The sequence below is a fragment of the Podarcis muralis genome, chromosome 11, assembly GCF_964188315.1.
Source record: "Podarcis muralis chromosome 11, rPodMur119.hap1.1, whole genome shotgun sequence".
Taxonomy (NCBI): domain Eukaryota; kingdom Metazoa; phylum Chordata; class Lepidosauria; order Squamata; family Lacertidae; genus Podarcis; species Podarcis muralis.
In genome coordinates this window covers 14,495,412-14,514,886 of record NC_135665.1, presented here as the reverse complement: position 1 = coordinate 14,514,886, position 19,475 = coordinate 14,495,412, and the positions used below count along the sequence as shown (strand labels likewise).

General features: G+C 39.7%; 1 protein-coding gene across 9 annotated transcripts in view; it reads right to left on the bottom strand.

The window, feature by feature from the left end:
- Positions 1 to 19,475, bottom strand: part of FANCC (FA complementation group C) — a 72,028-nt gene that overhangs the window by 41,801 nt on the left and 10,752 nt on the right. For 6 of the 9 annotated variants that reach the window (XR_013394628.1, XR_013394629.1, XR_013394630.1 and 3 more), the window contains exons 3-5: positions 12,202 to 12,408; positions 9,798 to 9,882; positions 7,687 to 7,781 (exon numbers count right to left, since the gene is read on the bottom strand). Coding sequence is in view for 5 of the 9 variants with exons in the window: in XM_077936069.1 (XP_077792195.1) it covers positions 7,687 to 7,781; positions 9,798 to 9,882; positions 12,202 to 12,408 (387 nt within the window). In the remaining 4 variants the exon portion in view is untranslated. Of the gene's footprint in view, positions 1 to 7,686; positions 7,782 to 9,797; positions 9,883 to 12,201; positions 12,409 to 19,475 lie in introns of those variants that run through there. The other 3 variants (XM_077936070.1, XM_077936071.1, XM_077936072.1) reach the window with 3 other exon arrangements.

Sequence of the window (19,475 nt, the reverse complement as noted above, 5' to 3'; positions counted from 1 at the left end):
AAAATCTCCTGGTAGATGGCTGCGTTGACCCTGGACTTAATGAAGCACAGTGGACCAACACTAGCTGATGACATGGCTCCCCAAATCAACACAGACTGTGGAAACTTCACACTGGACTTCAAGCATCTGGCATTGTGTGCCTCCTCATTCTTCCTCCAGACTCTGGGTCCTTGGTTTCCAAATGAGATGCAAAAGCTGCTCTCATCAGAAAAGAGATTTGGGTGCTTTGCATGTCATGAGTCTATCTCATATATTAGTTTCACCTTTAGAGTTGAATTACTGAAATAAATGAACTTTCCCACAATATTCTAATTGAGTTTCACCTGTAGGTCCTTTTCCTGGCCTCCACTTAGCAGAAATTATTATTTTCTTGTTTTTCTATAACTCTTTCTTACTGAGTCCTGGTACACCAGTTCCATGCCTTGCAGCAGTTCGAAAGCACATCAAAGTGCAAGCAAGTAGATAAATAGGTACTGCTCCGGAGGAAAGGTAAATGGCATTTCCGTGCGCTGCTCTGGTTCGCCAGAAGCAGATTAGTCATGCTGGCCACATGACCCGGAAGCTGTATGCCGGCTCCCTCGGCCAATAAAACGATATGAGCGCCGCAACCCCAGAGTCGATCACAACTGGACCTAATGGTCAGGGGTCCCTTTACCTTTACTTAAGGAGCTGAAGAAAGAACTAGAACAGCTTGCTTCCAAATTGGCTTTCCCAAAGGTTGCAAGATATGAAAAGCAAAGTGGAACAAGGATTACAGAACAGAGCTGGATCTTGTTCTTTCACTCCACAATATTTGATATCAAATTACTTCAGCTAAGTAATTTAGACCCACAAGCTAAGAAGATAGATCTTGTGGTTTGTCCATATTATGATAAAATATGGCAATAGCATTTATGAGATACTCAGTTATCTTAACTTTTGAACTTCTGCAAGAGCGCAATACATCTTAGATATGTGGAAGTTTTATTTTTTAAAAACTAAAGCAGAGACGTATTCTTACTTTTAATAGTAGCATGTTGCTTGATAGCAATCCCAGATTTATTTTTAGTGGATAAACAGTAACAAGAGTTTTCAGTAACCTCATTAGAAGCCTTTGGCGATTAAAGGAAACCTACAGGTGAACAGTACATCAACTATCCAAGCAGCTCAGACTAGATTAAATCAGCATATTAGTTCTAATCTCACTGGCTGGGAGGAAGATGGAAAAGTAGACAACTAAGAACTGGGAGTGTTGCTTCAAAATCAAGGCAAGGCTCTGGGGCCCATAAGCCTATTTTTCCAACTGCTGCAAGTGATCCATTAAAGGCCCAAGAACAGGGCTGGCCAACATAGCACCCTCCAGATGCTTTTATTATTATTTATTAAATTTCTATACCTTCCTTCATCTCATGATCACAGGGCAGTTTTCAATATAAGAACACAAATATACATACCATAGTAGCAAACAATAACCCTCTCACAAACACATAGTTTAAAAAGGTCACAGATTGTTTAATTGTTCAATTGAAATTACCATCAGCCTCAGATGGGAGTTGTAGTCCATCAGCATCTGACGGACACCATGCTGGCTGCCCTTGCTCTAAAAGAACAATTTCGGGCTTCTTTTTCAGCATTGCCCAAAGAGGAACAAGGCAATATGGTGAATATGTTATCAATTCTACAAGGTAAGCTTTTTGCCCAGTTGCCCTGCCAATCACACTAAACCTTGTTGTTCAGGTGGTGCAGTTATCTAAACTTCCAAATGTCCATGGTCATTGCCACTGCAGAAAATTACAAACACAAGGATTTCAAAATATGAATAATTAGGAGGTAGCCCTTAAATAACATAAATTTGTGAGTCATATAAGCCATCAGCTCAGGAAAAACTGGTGGGACTATCAATAACTGGAACCTTTTGAACTTAGATCCCAAGCCTCATCCTATAAAGTGAAGTGCTAGTCCTGCTAACTCCAGAAATGTCAAATAATGCTAGGGAAACAAACAGGCTCAGGTGACAAACAATTTAAAAATAGGGCTGTGATCCATAGTATACCCTACTGTCCCATAAAGATTGGAAGGGCACAGGAATGAGGAATGTTGACACTCCATGCACATTAGAAGTAATCTTCCTTGCTGTCCTGAAGCCCCTAAACCAGTGAGGGTTTTTTATATACTTTAACACACCTACTGCATCCTCTCCATGGAATGAAGCACACGTTGCATATTTGTCTGAAATTATGCATTCTATCCACTTTGGCATAACACAGATGACAACTCTTGCTACTATTAACATAGCAGGAGTTCCTAATTTCAGACAGAGTTGTTTGTTCTTCCAAGTCACTTCACTCTGATACATGCAACTCTAGACCTAGTCACTTGTTCATGCTACTTTATCCATAACAGAGAGAGAATGCCATTAAAACAGTTGTTAGGTCAAGGGGTGGGGCAGGGGACAACAGCAACAAATCATTGGAGACCATCACTAAAATAGTCTATGCCTAACTGGCAGGGACGCGGGTGGCGCTGTGGGTTAAAGCCTCAGCGCCTAGGGCTTGCCAATCAAAAGGTTGGCGGTTTGAATCCCCGCGGCGGGGTGCGCTCCCGTTGCTCGGTCCCAGCACCTGCCAACCTAGCAGTTCGAAAGCACCCCCGGGTGCAAGTAGATAAATAGGGGCCGCTTACTGGCGGGAAGGTAAACGGTGTTTCCGTGTGCTGTGCTGGCTCGCCAGATGCAGCTTTGTCCCGCTGGCCATGTGACCCGGAAGTGTCTGCGGACAGCGCTGGCCCCCCGGCCTCTTGAGTGAGATGGGCGCACAACCCTAGAGTCTGTCAAGACTGGCCCGTACGGGCAGGGGTACCTTTACCTTTAACTGGCAGTAGCTGTCTACTTTAGGAATAACAACCTGTTACAATATAAGAAAGTACATTTAGGGTGCAATCCTACACATATTTACATGGGATAAAGCTCTACTGAACTCAGCTGGGTTTACTTCTGAGTAGAGATAGACAGGTTTGAAGTACTTAAAAGTACACAAATTTACTTATTACCACAAATCTTTTCCTGCATGTTCAGTCTCTGTATTGACTTCAAATACACATGGAGCAGGACCACTGGATGTGATCCTGCTCTCCCTGTCATGTGTTCAGTCTGCAGGTAATGTTGCAAGCAAAGGTCTAAAATAATTCTTCTTACCATCAAGAAAAAGGCATGAAACCAGTCCCAAAAGATTCCAATAGTTTGGAATATAAAGCAGGTTCATCACAGAGGCATTTAAAAAACTGGCTTAGTCACTATGCAGAAAGAGAGGTATACTTCAGTTGTGAGAAAGAAAATATATTAAGCTAAAATTCCACGAAATGTAGAAAGTATGAGGCATAATACGTATACAAAGATATCTGACTCACTAGGAAGGTTTTTATTATTACTAGCTATTGGCATGGTACACACAAAAGGCAAAGCCACTGAAAGACATTGGCAGCAATGCAGAAGGTAAGTGCACTTTAGTCTCCGATGGGAACAGAACTGGAGAGGACAGTTAAGTGCTTAAATTCTTTATTTTATTTGGGTTGAATATGCTTAATGTCCTGTGTCTGGTGCTCAGCCTGTGAGACTGCCATTTGCAAGGTAATATAATAACATCATCTGACCATAATGTGTACTGTCAAAAAAGAAAAAAACCCTACCTATGTTCACCGGAGCAAATTATTCATTAAGGTTTTTTTGATTACCAAATAATTTAGTACTATGGCTATTATGAATCATCACCACAAAGCAGCATGCTAAATGCTTATTACTAAACAAGCTGAACTATTAGCTCATTTATCTGAAAGGCTTCCTCATGAAAAGGGAAACTGTGGTTACAGAAATTAAAAATATTTCTTTTGAAACCTGGGTTTGATTAAGAGCAGAGGTGAGGGACCTGTGGCCTACCAGGGGTTGCTTGACTCCATCTCCCATCAGTCCTAGCCTGCATGGCCAATGGTCAGCAAAGGTCACAGGTTCCTCATCTCCAGTATAAAGTATCTAACACAAAGAGAAAATAACAAAACAAACCCTAAGGCTATTCTAGGCCATTGCTGCCTGCTACAAGAAAAACTACTGAGGAGAAAATAGATTAATGTGGATTACACTTAGAGCAGAATGAACCTTTTTATCTGAAATATTGATTTAAGAATTAAGTGTCTATTCCTGGAGTTTAGGTTTTTGTTGTAGTTTAAAAAAAAACAAAAAATTTCAGCTCTCTAGACAACAGCCTATACACAACAGTAGAAAACACATGCTGCAACGCTCCAAAACTTTCATGCAAGGTAGACCAGATGCTGATTAAAACAGAAACTCTATTCATTAATAGAGTGGTTTCACCAGGCCATGGCTGATTTCATAGCTTAGCTATCTGAGGAATACATCTTTCTTCACTACATCTGGTTAATACATGAATAAAAAATCTGGATAGATCCTTCAAGAACACTAAAAAAATTCATTTTGACATCATGCAGCACACCTTCAATTTCCAAATACTCTTATCTTTAAGACAAAATGAAATGTTAAATCCTTAAGGATTTTATAAATTAATTAACAACACTAGATTTGAATTTAAAGAAGAGCAAGCAGACCTCCATTTGAGCAATGGGAATATGGCACTCCTCTCCCTCACTGCAACCCTCTTCACCCCATTAAATTCCACTTGAAGTGACCCTCTGGAACAGCATGAGATGGCATGTGCAGGCTGCAGTGAGAAGGAGGAATTAAGAGGTTTTTCTTATCCATACCTGTTACCATTTATCAAATATCAGAAAAAATCGTCATGGCAGAGATGCCAGAAGCTAGATCACAGCAAAGATGCCAGGGCAGAATTAACTGGATTGCATAATGCTACACAATGCTTAGAACTGAAATTTATCATCGTCATCGTGGAACGCATATAGGCAACCAGAAAGAGGTGCAAATACCATTCCATTTCCTCCCTATGCAGTATTTTGGAAGGAAATGGAAGAGACAAGCACTCTTATATTTGGCAGCTGCTATTACACTGGGAAGCCTGCTTAAAGGATGAAGAAACAGCAGGTTGTGTCATTACAAGTGGACCTTTTGCTGACAAGACTTGAAGACTGAAACAGGAGGTGGCAATAAAGAGGCACATACAGTGGTACCTCAGGTTAAGAACTTAATTCGTTCTGGAGGTCTGTTCTTAACCTGAAACTGTTCTTAACCTGAAGCACCACTTTACTAATGGGGCCTCCTGCTGCCACCGCGCCGCCACTGGGCAATTTCTGTTTTCATCCTTAAGCAAAGTTCTTAACCTGAGGTACTATTTCTGAGTTAGTGGAGTCTGTAACCTGAAGCGTCTGTAACCCAAGGTACCACTGTACTAAGGTGTGTCCTGACACCTAGTCCAGAAAACACCAACTCACAAAATGTCACCAAAGGATTTTTTTAACAGCATTTCTAAACCAACAGGGTGAGCCTAATCAGATGATACTTTAGTGATACAATTATATATCTTTGGAGAATGGGGAACAATTTGAGTAAGAAGCAAATTACATCTGAAAATCCAATAATCGCATAATGCATATTTAGGCTCTATGCTAACAATGAATATATTCAGTTTTTTAAAAAATCATTACAGCATTGGAGACACAGGAACATAGGAGCTGACATTGGCCCATCCAACTCTGTACTATCTACACTGACTGACAGCAGATCAGCAAGGGGGAATGTTCCCTCCAGTGTTTAAGTCCCTTTGCTAGCAGTGCTCACTGGAGGAAGGAACAACTCCCTCCAGCAAATGCTGCTAGAAGAGGGACTCAGGAGCAGCAGTGGTTTCACCAGTGATATATACTGCTGAGTGGAGCCCACACCGTGGTCTGCTCCTCATACCGGTACTGGGCAATATATCGCCCAGGCCTAATAGACAACAGATGTTAGGCTATCCCTGTCCAGATAGGCATGCAACTAGGCCACCAGCCAAATCAAGGCCACCTGAGCCTCAAGCGGCGGCAGCAGATCCAGAAATACCCACTGCTTCTGAGGGAGTGTAACCCCATCAAGAGCAGGCAACCTCTCATCCATTCAGTCTAGGAAACAAACCACTAACAGTGCATCTGTCATATCTGGATTGAGCTTCAGTTTGTTTTTCATTAAATATTTTTAGGCGCCAGGCAAAAATATTCCCTCTTCAAACAGGCCTTTGGCTAATTAATATTCTACAGCCTTTTAAATGTGTCTGTGGGAAGCAGAGTTATTGTTTTGCTGCTTTGCTCTACTTATTTACTTGTTTTTATCCTGTATTTTATTCTGTGAACCGCCCTGAGATCTTACTGTCTAATAAATAAACAAATAACTGATCCAAGCACCTTGTCCATATCCTCGAAACTTACTAACTGAAACTCATTCAACATAGCAGGACTAGACAGTGCTCTGGACACCTTTCAAGATTCATCTGCTGTAACAGAGTCAAGATCCCAGTGGATACAAACAATTTGATCCTTAAAATGCTTTGCAAACAAGTCACAGCAAGCTACCATCAGTTCTGTAAAGACTCCCAAATGCCTGATGCTGAAGTAACCGTCAGATTATAAACTGCATTATTAAGATCTCAAATGGCATTACTATTAAAACTGTTCAAATGTAGAAACAGCTACCCTGAGATACATACAGAGAACCTCTAGCAGCAGCAGCAGCAGCAGCAGCAGCAGCAAAGTCCATACTTACTTTACAAATAAAACTTATCAAATTGTTCAGTTGTGTGTAACCCAGAAAAATAGTATACATTTCTCACACTGAAGCAATTCTGCCTTTCACACTCCCATTATCACTGAAATTTAAATGACTTAATGCATAGATACACATGCAAGTATTATTTTGTGACACTGTTAAGAAGCAAACAGTTCTCCAAAATTATTAAACTGAGACAGTATGTCAGAAGGATTTTATATGTGACTGAAGAAAAATATTGTTATTGTGCCACTCATGTTTTCACAATATATTCCTGCGGAAAAAGGAGTCTGTTCCATGAAAATATAATTATGAATCATGCAGCTCAACCTCTGCATAAAACAGGCTCAAAAAGGGAACAATGCATGAGTTTAAGTATTTTTCTAGGTTAAGGAGTAAATACGCAATACGAGTATTTTTTAAAAACCTTAAAGGCCTACAATGAAGACTTCAAGCAATTGTGGATTCATTTAACTATAAGAGTGAACGAAAAATTTTTTTTTAAGCTGCACACAAATATTTTCTTTCACTGTCTTTGAATAAAACTTGGATACAATTAGTTTCTCCCAAGACTAGAAAGATTAAACAAAAACAATAGAGCAAAATTATAGAGCATATATAAATTGTTTTCAAAACAAACAAAGGCATTCCTCCAGATTACATTATTTTCCCCTAATTGAAAGTTTGCTTTTATAGTGCTCTCTTGCTTACTGATTTGTAGACTTTGGTCTTCACTTGAAGTTGCCAGTTTAAGCTCCACTGTATTAAGAGCTATTAAAATTACTTAAACACCACATCTTTCTTAACATTCAAAAGGAGAGACAGCACAGACTGTATTTTAATTAAAGTAGAACATATTTCAACACAATGTGAATGTAGGATGTCTCTAGAGTGGTTTCTAAAAATGACATACTGTCTCTGTGCTGTAGATGCTGCACCTTTAAATAATCAAGTTAATTTAAAGCAGTCAGGGAGAGGATTCATTTGCTTACTTGTATCCAGCTGTTGGCCTTCAATTCCACAGGGTTCTGTGGTTCACCACTGTACAGACAACATAAGCACCACATTAGAATCTTCTGGCATTCGTCTGCAGATAGCAAACCAAAGAATATTAAAAAAAAATCAAAGCAGAGCAAGAGCAATCTTTTGTTCATGTTAATAAACAAAAAATCCCAAGGTCTAAAGCCAGTCTTTATCCTTATATATATATTTTAATTTTTTATTTCAAAGTAATTCCATTAATCCCATTTAAGAATGGTTTAATAATGTAGGAACCTGTTAATATTGTTTTCAACAATGCTTTTCAATGACATACTGGAAGTGAAAGGGGCAGAATTCCTAATATATTGAGGACCTCCATGCTAACAACAGTCCCTGAACTATGGGAGAATGATTAACTCATCATATAAACAGTCCAGCATAATGTTTTTTATTACAAGCTATATCAAGTCAGACCAAGCTGGCTTTCTGCCATGTAGATAACTTTATACTCCAGCCAGACAGCTTCTAAATGCAAAACATCTTAGTAGGGCTACTAAAAGACAACTTTCAATCTCGGCTCTTGGTGCCTATAAGGACTGCGGCAGGTTATAATGGGCCTTCTTAGAAAAAATGTTAGGAAAAAAATGAATATGGGATAGATATTTATTAAAATTATTGCTCAGTTTCACCAAGCCTTCATAGCCGTAATTAGAATGAATGCATTTAATAGGGGTAAATAATTTTAATGAGGGAACAAAACCAGAGGGCCCCCTATTTCCATTGCTCTTCGCAATTTCTAAAGAGCTACTAGCTAATGTGTTGCATAGTAAAGGATGTTAAAATTAATCAAGTCATTAGATTGTGCAATGATGAAACAATAGTCTTGCTACTATCACCTACAACTAACGTATCATCAGAGCCAGCAAATTTATAGCCAATTTGCAGCTCAATTATCTAAAATCAGAAGTACTCTGGGCATAAACCTAGCCATTCGGTAAGATGCTTCTGGGACTGTCAGTACACACAAATCTATGAAGTAACTTAGACCAAGTTCTCAGGTATTTATATGCTAACTAAGGAAGCTTAATTAAGGGTGAGTGATGAAGAAAGTTAAATGGGACCTAAAGCACAGGAGGTGGGGTAGATTATGGCTGGACCACATTATGGCAGTAAATACAACAATTCTGCCCAAAATCATTTTATTGCTTTGAAACTAGTTCACAGGTGGTACCTATTATCTTATATTAGGTTTAGCTCATATTAGCAGCTCCAACAGAGGTAACTGGTGAAGAGGGAAAGGGTTCATAATTTCATATCTGGTGGTCTTGTGTAGTTGTCATAGTGTTTGGGGGGAAATGTTTATGCTGTAATGTATGCGGTAACAAGATAGCGACATGATGGATCTCCAAACTAGCTTTACTATCTTTAATGGTGCTGTCAAAGAGTTATTCTTGAAAACATGTATCATATTTATTCCTGCATATTTAGTAACGGCTGAACAACAAAATCCTCTAGTCTAGGGTTTCCTAAACTTGGGTCTCCAGCTGGTTTTGGACTACAAATCCCATCATCTTTGAACACTCGTCCTGCTAGCTAGGGATGATGGGAGTTGTAGTGCAAAAACAGCTGGAGATCTAAGTTTGGGAAATCCTGCTCTAGACAATTTTCAACAGATCCTTGGTATCAAAAGTGATAAATGACCCTTTTAGAGAACATGAGAATAGTCTTTTGCATTTGCTAGTTCACATTAAACTACAGTCTATTTTAACTATGGTTCAGTATGACATGCAAACCAGGCCAGCATAAAGATAGCTTCATGTGTTCCAGAAAATACAACTCAAGTCTCGGTGGTTTCAATAGGAGTTAAGACATTCTAACTGCAAGTGGATAGGAGGACAATAAGATCTTTTAAAAAATATTTTATCACTTAAGGTATTATTATTTTAGTGCAGGGATGGAGAACCTGTGGCCCTCCAGGTGTTGTTTGATAACTACACTCATCATCCCTGCCAATACCAGCTGGGGCTGATGCGAGTTAGAGTCCAATAGTCAATATTCCAATAACTAACAAAATAAAAAAATCAAATATTTTTATTTCACAAAGCTGATTTCAAAAACTCACCATAGCCAATGACAAAGGGGTTCCAACAAAGTCTTCCCAATAATTGACCAATTAGTGGAAACTCTTGGATTGCACTAGTACAGTTCTGAAAAAGAGAATAGTAAACCAAAAATGTGTCAAAATGTATTGGGGGCCCAAAATAAGAGGGTTTTGGAGAAAGTATCTGTAGAGCAGAGCCTCTTCAAAGACAAAGCTTGTGTTCCATCATTGTTGAGCTCACCCTAAGAACTTTGCAGATGCTTTCACAAAGATGGCACTTTTTAAGATTGCACTGATCATAATGGAGAAACTTTGCGGGACACAAATGCAAATTCAAAATAGGTTAAGCTCCCACCATACACTGGGGGGGGGGGATGGAGAGCATGTGGACAATGTGCCCCTCCCCTGTCCTGCATAGAAACTGCTGGCCAAACACTACGCACTTCAGTATTCTTTCTTGCAAGATGCAGTTAAAAACATGTGAGACAGTAACGAGAACAGTGATGTAGATTCAGTGGCCTTCCAGATATGGTTGAAGTCCACCTACCAGCAGCCCCAACTAACATGGTCAATGTTCAGATTATGCAAGCTGTGGTCCAGCAACATCTGAAGGGCCACAGAATCCCTATCCCTGTTTTAGGACACGAAAACCTCATACAACTCAAGGTTAGAAAGCATGAAATCCACATGTAACGTGAGATAATCACATGTTCATGACACTCAAACATAATCTGTAGTTGACCAAGAGTACCCTCTGGGTGTATCAACATACAACATAGTCCACCAGCTTCCTGCAATAAAGCTTCCTGTATGCCTGAAAGTGCAAGAACACATTGAAGGCTGCAATACATGGCTGGAGAGTTGCACCTGGCCTGCCTGAGGGCAAAAAGAGGTGGGCATAGTGGCTTCCTTTCCAAAACTGGCAATAATTCCTCATCATAGATCAAACTTCTTTCATAAATATTGCAAGACCTTTCTATTTAGCCCACTTTCTGTGTGTGGCTAGGATGATGCTTATAAAGCGTGCGGTTTTAATAGTTGTTACATGAAGAAAAAGAAATTAAAAATTAACACATGGTTTTGATATATTGCTATTTTCCCTAGCTTTCAAGATGGGATGGATTAAGTCAAATAAATAAAAATAACAAATTATTCAAAATGTCATGCCTCTTACATCATACTATGGATTATACTAAGGATTGAGTAGAAACTACAGTACAAAGAAGTCATGAAGTTTCTGTTACTGTTTGCTATATTCTACATGACATCATACTTAAGTCAGTTATAACCTGAAATTTAACAGACACTAAAGCTACAAAACCTAAACAACGTTTAACCAAATGGAAAGCAGCTTTGCTATAAAAGTAATGCATGGTGTAGTTTATAAACATTCTTACGCAATCAGTCCATTTTTTCCATTTTTGTAGTTTTACTGTCTAATAAACAGAGGCTTTTAAAATGGTACTAACCTAAGATAATATATAAGTAGCAGAAAAGAAAATTGTCACAAGCTGCTTCAATAAATGTTTCAGATTCATCCCATAACTGGAGCTAGGCTTGAGCAAGATTTTATAGAAAGGTAGAATATAAATTCAACAAACAAATAAATGAATATTGGGCAAATACATAAGATGAATCTGTGGCCAAGCTTCACAAGACATTCATTATAATTAGGCATTTCAGGGGGTGGGAATCAGTTTCACAAACACATAATGTAATTCATCACTGGTCTATAGCTTATTTTTCTATAGTCCATCAGATATTTGACAATTATTATCTATAAACATTTTTCTCACCTTTTATACTAGTAATGTAGGCTAAATGCTGTAGCAGTAAAATACATTTTCATGCATACAGATATAGCAAAATGCCCCAATGACTAATAAATTGTTTTCTAAAATATGGTAAGGAATTCCAGGGCAATACTAATTTTGCACAGGCACAACTAGAAATAAGAAATATTTGCTTGTGATCCAACGATGGTGGCCTGAAATTTCTTTGAATGCCACATCAGTAGGGTTACTGTGTCAGCAGACTCCTTAAGATTTAAGAGATAAGTTATAGTATTGCATGTTAAGAGTCTTTAAATAATCCAATTTATGACCTGAAAACCAGAATCAAATACTTGTTTATTTTAAAGTATTTTTAAAAAGGTTACTGTGCTGAGTAGGAAATCTCATGTGAGAACATAACCAATCAAAAAGAAAAAGCTCCTTTCACAATAAATCAGGAACACAGGAAACGCATTCCTGTTTGCATTACCTGTGGCTGTTTCACCAATTTGCTTCTGTGATCCAGCAATACATTAGGTCAATGCTACAAGGCTCTCTGCTACTGTTAGCTTTCTGTCTTGTCAAAATGTGGGGTGCAGAACGTTTCTGTAACAGTCTTCAAAACAGTTCATTCTTCCAGTTAATTCACTTACCATATGTTTCAAAGCTCCATAAATCTGTAGTAGAAATTCCTGTAATTCAGGCAAGTGAAGGCAGACATCTTGCTGAGATTCTGAAGTGCTTGTCTGACCCCATTCAATAGTCTTGTGCAGCCAAAAGTCGAAGCTGAATTTAGTGACTCTAGTATCTTTGGCCATCCCCTCACCTTGATAGTTAAAAAGAGGTATGAGAAAGCTCTTCTGTGATTAAAAAAAAACCAGTAACACTTTGCTAACATTTAACACATGGTGAGATACATGATTAAAAATGTTTGCAGTTTGCATGATGCATGTGAATCTATTGGCTCCTAAAATGGAACATTTCTGTGTAGAAGTGGAAGAATAATAATCATTACAATATATTGAAAAAAACTGTTATCATGTTCCTGCATTTTTACTATTTTCTAATCAATAATTTGCTAAACCAGCAGTGAAACAGCATTCTGGTATGAATAGTTAAGGAAACAGACACACACACACAGAGGCATGTACAAACTGTAACCTTTGGGAAACAAATACACAGTCCGAATTCTATTTTTTAAACTTAAGACACCCTTGGGCTGCAATACTTCACCCAGAAACCACATGTTTGGAACAAGAGCAATACTGCTAATTCCCAGAATTCACAAATCAGAAGTCTTTTAAAATATCATAAATCACAACTTTCCATGTAAGATACATATCTGAATGTTCTATGACCACATCAGAATTCAACCACAAATTAATGTTTCACATGGAGAGAAGGCAGGTTATCCTTTTTCTTACTTCCTAGAAATTGCAATAACCTATTCAAAGTGCTGATTTTGACCTATAAAGCCTTTAACGGCTCAGAATCGCAACACCTCAAGGACTGCTTCTTTCCATATAAATGTACCCGGACCCTGAGATCATCTTCTGAGTGAGGCCCTTCTTCGTTTACCTCCTCCTCAAGAGGCCCAGAGGGTGGTAATATGAGAACAGGCCTTCTCTGCTATGGCTCCCCTTCTGTGGAATGCTCTTCCCAGAGAAGTTGCCCCGGCACCTTCATTATACACCTTTAGGTGCCAGGCAAAAACGTTCCTTTTTAACCAGGCCTTTGGTTGATTTGATTGACATCCTATTCCCTTTCAAAATGTGGGTTTTTGGGGGGAGCAGGGTGTTATTGGGTTGTTTTTATTTTGATTATGTATTTTGTGGTTTTATATTTTGATTTTATTCTGTGAACCACCCTGAGACCTCCAGGTATAAGATGGTATATAAACTCAATAAATAAATTAATAATAATAATAAATTCACTTTCCATGCCCCCCTAGGGCAGATTTATTTGTTTACATGATGGTGATGTGAGACATGGGCATAGTCAGGATTTTTGTTGTGCGGCAGGACTTTGTATGTGGGGGGCAAGGACTTTGTGGGAGGGGCAGAACTGACGTGATTGGTGAGTTAGTTAAGTATTTCTATTGTTTTACTTGATCTAGGGCAGGGGTCTGCAACCTTTAAGACAAAAAGAGCCACTTGGACCCGTTTCCGAAGGGAAAAAAACCTGGGAGCCACAAAACCATTGCAACATTTAAAGCATGTGCACCGCTGCCCTCCGATCTGACAGCGGGCGGGAAGGTGACGTCGGGACGGTGCGTGACTAACGCACGCACCGCCCCCATGCGATGTCACAGCCAGTACAGCGCCCGCCACAGTGGGGAGTGTCGGGGCGCACAATGCACCTCCTCCCCTCACTAGTATCCGCCCCAGAGCCGCGGCAAAGGTGTAAAAGAGCCACATGCGGCTCCGGAGCCGCGGGTTGCAGACCCCTGATCTAGGGGGGTCAGCTGCCCCCCTTGGCTACACCCATGATGTGAGGAACCCACAAGTTGCCATTTGGTTCATGACAGCCAAGTTTCTCCAACACGTAAGATCAAGATCACAGCTAATGCTAAGCCAAAAAAATTTCTAAGATGTAAGCCAGAAAGTAACAAAGATTGTTCATGCCATTGGAACAAAAATCTGTATTGCAGAAAAACCACAAAAAACTATGCCACATGGTGGAAATTTATTGTATTTACCAAGGATACAGGGCCGACGAATACTCTGCCAGTTGTATAAGGTGTAGTAGTACAGTAGTCTACACCCGTTAAGGTGTAGACTACTGTATTACTACTGCTACTACTAGCTAGGGCATGTATACAAATCAAGGTATGACTCAAGACAAATTAATGTGGTATGTATGTGTGGCAAAGAAAAGGAGCTTGGAGTTGCATTTTAAGTAGCAAGATGGAAAATTCTGAAAAGCAAATTAAATGAGAAACCTGAGAGCCAGTTGCCTGAGAGCTCCTAGCTCTTTTTTTAAAAAAAAAGTAAACGGGGCCCTCCAATTCACATTGGGGCCATCATACTCGGGGCTCGTGGGTCTTTTAAAATCTATTCACTCTTGCAGATACCCATCCACTCAGGTGCCATTTGCTTTTTTAAAGAAAACTTATGGATAAAATGATTTTCCCTAACCAAGAAACTAGGAGCTTAAGGGGCATGATGAGATTTACACTGGGGAAAAGCTTAACAAAGCCCTCCCTAACATCCCAATCTCAGAGCTGCCTAATTAAAGATACAGGAGATCTGATCACAGTTCTCAAACACTGCTTAGAACAGGGATCAGCAAGGCTTACCGGGCATGGGCCAGATCACTCCCACAGACATCCTCCGTGGGATGGACTGGAGCAGCACAACGCCAAAAATCACATCCTGCGCATGTCCGCAGCATCGGAAATCACTTCTGTGCATGCCCAGATGCCGAAAATTGCGCCTGCGCAGAAGCAATTTTTTGTGTCTGGGCATGCGCAGAAGCGATTTCCAGAGCCCCGGAAGAGAGTCCCCATGCGGGGCTCTGGAAAGGTTGGTTCGGGGGCACCTCATGGGCCGGTTAAGCGACCCTCATGGACTGCTTCCAGCCCATGGGCCTTAGGTTGCCGACCTTTAGCTTAGAAGAAGCAGTGACTGAAGAGCATGCTTTGGGGCAAACCAATACTTCCTTTACAGATAACTGCTGCTGATACCTGGGTGTCATGACCCAGGTGCGGACAACACTACCTCCCTAGATTCCTACCTGCTCACCCCCTCATTTTGGATATTTGTTAACATTATTACAAAAGGTGCAATAAGCCCCCAATGCTGTCTCATCCAAAGGGAAATTAAACTCTGTAGCTCTACTCCTCATCTTCTTGCCACTCAGGGAAGTGGGGTGCATAAACTTTAGGCTCTCTAGCTTTGGCTACTAGGGGTAGGGACAAGATCAAAGGGACAAGAGAACTAGGGCAGGGCTCCACATCCTATGAGGCAAACCCCCCTCCATATACCCTATAGTCGCCACAGGTTATCTTTTTGTGTGAGGTTAAACTTTGATACGTGGAGACTCAGGCAGAAGTTGAACAAATAAGAAAGATTACAAATACAACAAGACACTAAACACTGTCTTTCTTTCTAAGCTCAGAGACTCCTTTCTCTAGCTATAGACATTTTCCTCAGAGTGGATGTTACACACAGATCAGAACCAACTCTCCAGCTCTCTCTCTCTCTCTCTAGCTCTTCTCCTCAAACTATCTCCCTGTCTGAACACTCTCTTAGAAACAGAAAAAGTGCTGTCTCCACCCCCCTCTGGCTAGCTGTCTTCATAGTCAATCAGAGGCTCCAGACCCTGCTGGAGTTTCAAAGTACCACACCACCAGATTCTCGTCTAGCTCAGATGTCTGTCACATTGTACCAGTTTCATTAGGTGGGGGGCATGATTTGTAGACAGCCCTGGTGAATCAACAGAAGGGAATATTTATATTCAGAAATTTGTTGCTGCCAGAAAAAGAAATAGAAAGCAACACCTTGCTTAGCAACCTATATGTAGTTGCCAATCTTGATGTTGGCTGAGGTTTTTTTAGAGGTAGAGAAACAACAATAACAGAAAACAGTATTTTTCCATACATTTTTATGAATTTGGATACTACTCAAAGTGGGGAAAGCAACAATTCAACTTGGTGGCTAGTGTTCAAACAATGTCTGCATTATATATATATATCAAAGGAAGTATACATAAAGGCCATGTTGTTTTCATTGCAATTACTATTAAAGTTTTTTATGGATCTGGATTAAGTCAAACTATAGTTCCTATTCTTTATTAGTCAATTATTGGAGGGAAAAAAGATAATGAGCATTCAGTTGCTGAAGGGCCATTGCAGCAGTGAAGAACAAAAAGCATACTTATTTATCCTATAAAACATGGTGCTTTGTGCGATGGAGGCTGCAGGTGGCAATTGGTGCGACGAAGGGTGGTGGCATAAGAGAAGCACCTCTTTTTCTAGAAAAACAGCCCTGATTCTATGATTCCTTGCAAAGAACAAAATGCACCATGAATAATATCAAAACTGCATCAATCAGAAGCACAACTAGTGCACAGGTGTAATATGTAGACCATAAACTCTTCACAAGTAAAACAATCCTTTAGATGTGGCTCAAGCAGTTCCTCTAACTGAAGTGAATTAGTTAAAACTAGACCTTCAAATTCTTACCTTCTTAATGCAACAAAATGTTAGAGATTTAACACCGTGTTCTATAAAATGTTTAACCAATGGTGCATGAAGCTCTGGGTCCTAATACAACTTTGTGTTCTCCTATCCTGAGCTTAATCTTTCTTGTGGTCAGGGAAACAATTATATGCACATTGAAAAAGGAAGGTCAGGTGGCTGGCTCTATGGACTTAAATGAGGATAAAGAATGGATATCTGTTATTTTAAAATTCAAAGATATAATCTTCCAAGGAGTTATGCCGCGCTTCTTGCCATTATGGCTATTACACTGTATTAAGATATATGTGAATGGAATATTGATTATTGCTGTCACTGAGAGTCTTTACAGAATACATGGAAATTCTATGAATCTATGGAATAGAGCAAGAAACTTGATTAACACTGTAAGGTCAGGTGTACAATGGAATTATTTGGTACTTTAAAGGTAAAGGTACCCCTGCCCGTACGGGCCAGTCTTGACAGACTCTAGGGTTGTGCGCCCATCTCACTTAAGAGGCCGGGGGCCAGCGCTGTCTGAAGACACTTCCGGGTCACGTGGCCAGCGTGACAAGCTGCATCTGGCGAGCCAGCGCAGCACACGGAACGCCGTTTACCTTCCCGCTGGTAAGCGGTCCCTATTTATCTACTTGCACCTGGGGGTGCTTTTGAACTGCTAGGTTGGCAGGCGCTGGGACCGAACGACGGGAGCGCACCCCGCCGCGGGGATTCGAACTGCCGACCTTTCAATCGGCAAGTCCTAGGCGCTGAGGCTTTAACCCACAGCGCCACCCGCGTCCCATTTGGTCCTTTAATAGCATATAATTTTACATGAGTTCACAGAAACAACTAATAACCACTGAGTCCTACAATTTTACATTAGCAAATATATACATTTATAAATTGAGATAAGATTAGATTTTTTTTAACAGATGACTGCAAATTCTTGCAATCTGGATATAATTACTTTTGATCTTGACACAACAAGGGTGATATTGGGATATAATTTGGTGAGCAGAAGATAGCTTTTAGTTTAACAATTCGGAAAAAAAATGGCTGATTTGGTTTTTCATTAAACATATTTTCCCCAAAACAATGTGTGTGTTTTTGGATAATCTGAACTCAGCATAAAGGATGCTGAAAAAAGCCAAGGCCACTGAAGAAGGCTAATAAGCCAAAACACAGTTGGCTTTTCAATTATCCAGAAAATCTGAATGAGTAACATTAAGAACATCTTAAGCTAGCATTTCAGCCATATAAAGAGGATGCCGATGCTTTATATAAAAAGCAACACTATAGTGAAAATTGGTTGAGCATTATGACCTCCATGTTTTAGTAAACATATTTTCCAAATGTGATCTTTTACCTGTCTCTCAACAGTCTCGGTATTGTGCAACTGGTCCAGGGAAATATGTTAATTAGCCATTAGAGATTTGCATTGTTTAGCTCTGCTACTAATTTGCAGCTGCTCTACTAGGCACTTTTAAGGAGTCTGTCATTTGACACTGTCAGTTTTATGCACCTGAACATGCACAGTAATGTTCTCAAAAATGTATTTTCTATTTACCTCAGAGAGCTTAAACTATCCATCACCTGTAAAAACTTTTTCTTTATATATTCTCAACAAGGGAGCTGTCAGATACCCTCATTTGCTACAGGTGAAATCTAAAAAAATTAACATGTTAAAAATTAACATGCGATAGTAGTGAACTGAGTTTTACTCAGAGAAGGCCCACTGAAATTAATATGACTAAGTTGGGTCCATTAATTTCAATATGTCTACTCTGAGTAAACTTAGTTGAACGCCACTCATTGTCTTTTTCATAAAGAAGGCTTAAGTGTGTGCTTTAGAGAGGGAAAGACAGAGCATTTCTATCACTGCACATGGTGCTTTACAATGTTATTTACCACAGGAATTCTCATGCTAAGTGCTCCACTTGAATTTGCTATGTGCTAAGGTTTAAGGCAACTTAAACAGATATCCAAACAGTAAATTATATTTACTACCAATACCAGTTCTGTTAGCACCAGAGAGTCTAGGGTCTTACAATGATAAATTAAAAAAACAAAAAGCAAGAGACCCAAGGGAACTATGACTTACTTTTGAAAATAAGGCCATATTCACAAACAGCTTCTGGATACTTGGCAAAAAGAGACTTCAAATGCTCTTTACTGTATATGACATCTTAGTAGTAAATGAACATGGAAACCAATGAGGAAATCCCTTTTTCCATTTCTTCATTATAACTTTCTAATATACCTATATACTTCCCAAGAGGCCAAGAAAAGCAATGATTTCACTCATTCCATGTATACCTCTCAAAGAAGTCTGCCACTTCCCTAGAGGGAAGCAAAGAATTTCTGCATTACCAAAACTAAGTGAAATCAAGGAAGGAACTCAACACTATGCCTACAGGCTGTTTAAGCAGCACACTGCTTAAAACAAACGCCACTCAACCTTGATGGCACTCAAATGAAAGAGACCATCTGAACTACAAAGTCTTTAAATTCTTTAAAGACTAGTTTAAAGACTAGTTTCAGAAATCCCAACACTTTACCAGTCCTGACACCCCCCCCCCCCCAATTTTCAGAGAGTCAGCATCCTAATTTAGTCTGGCAAACTACACATTACATGCAAGCTTGTGTGAAAGAAAACTGTATTTTGAATAAACAAAAAAGCTTTGCAAGTGATTTTGAACGGAGAAAGGGTTGGGGAAACATCACCATTTCCCTACTCCAAATCCACAA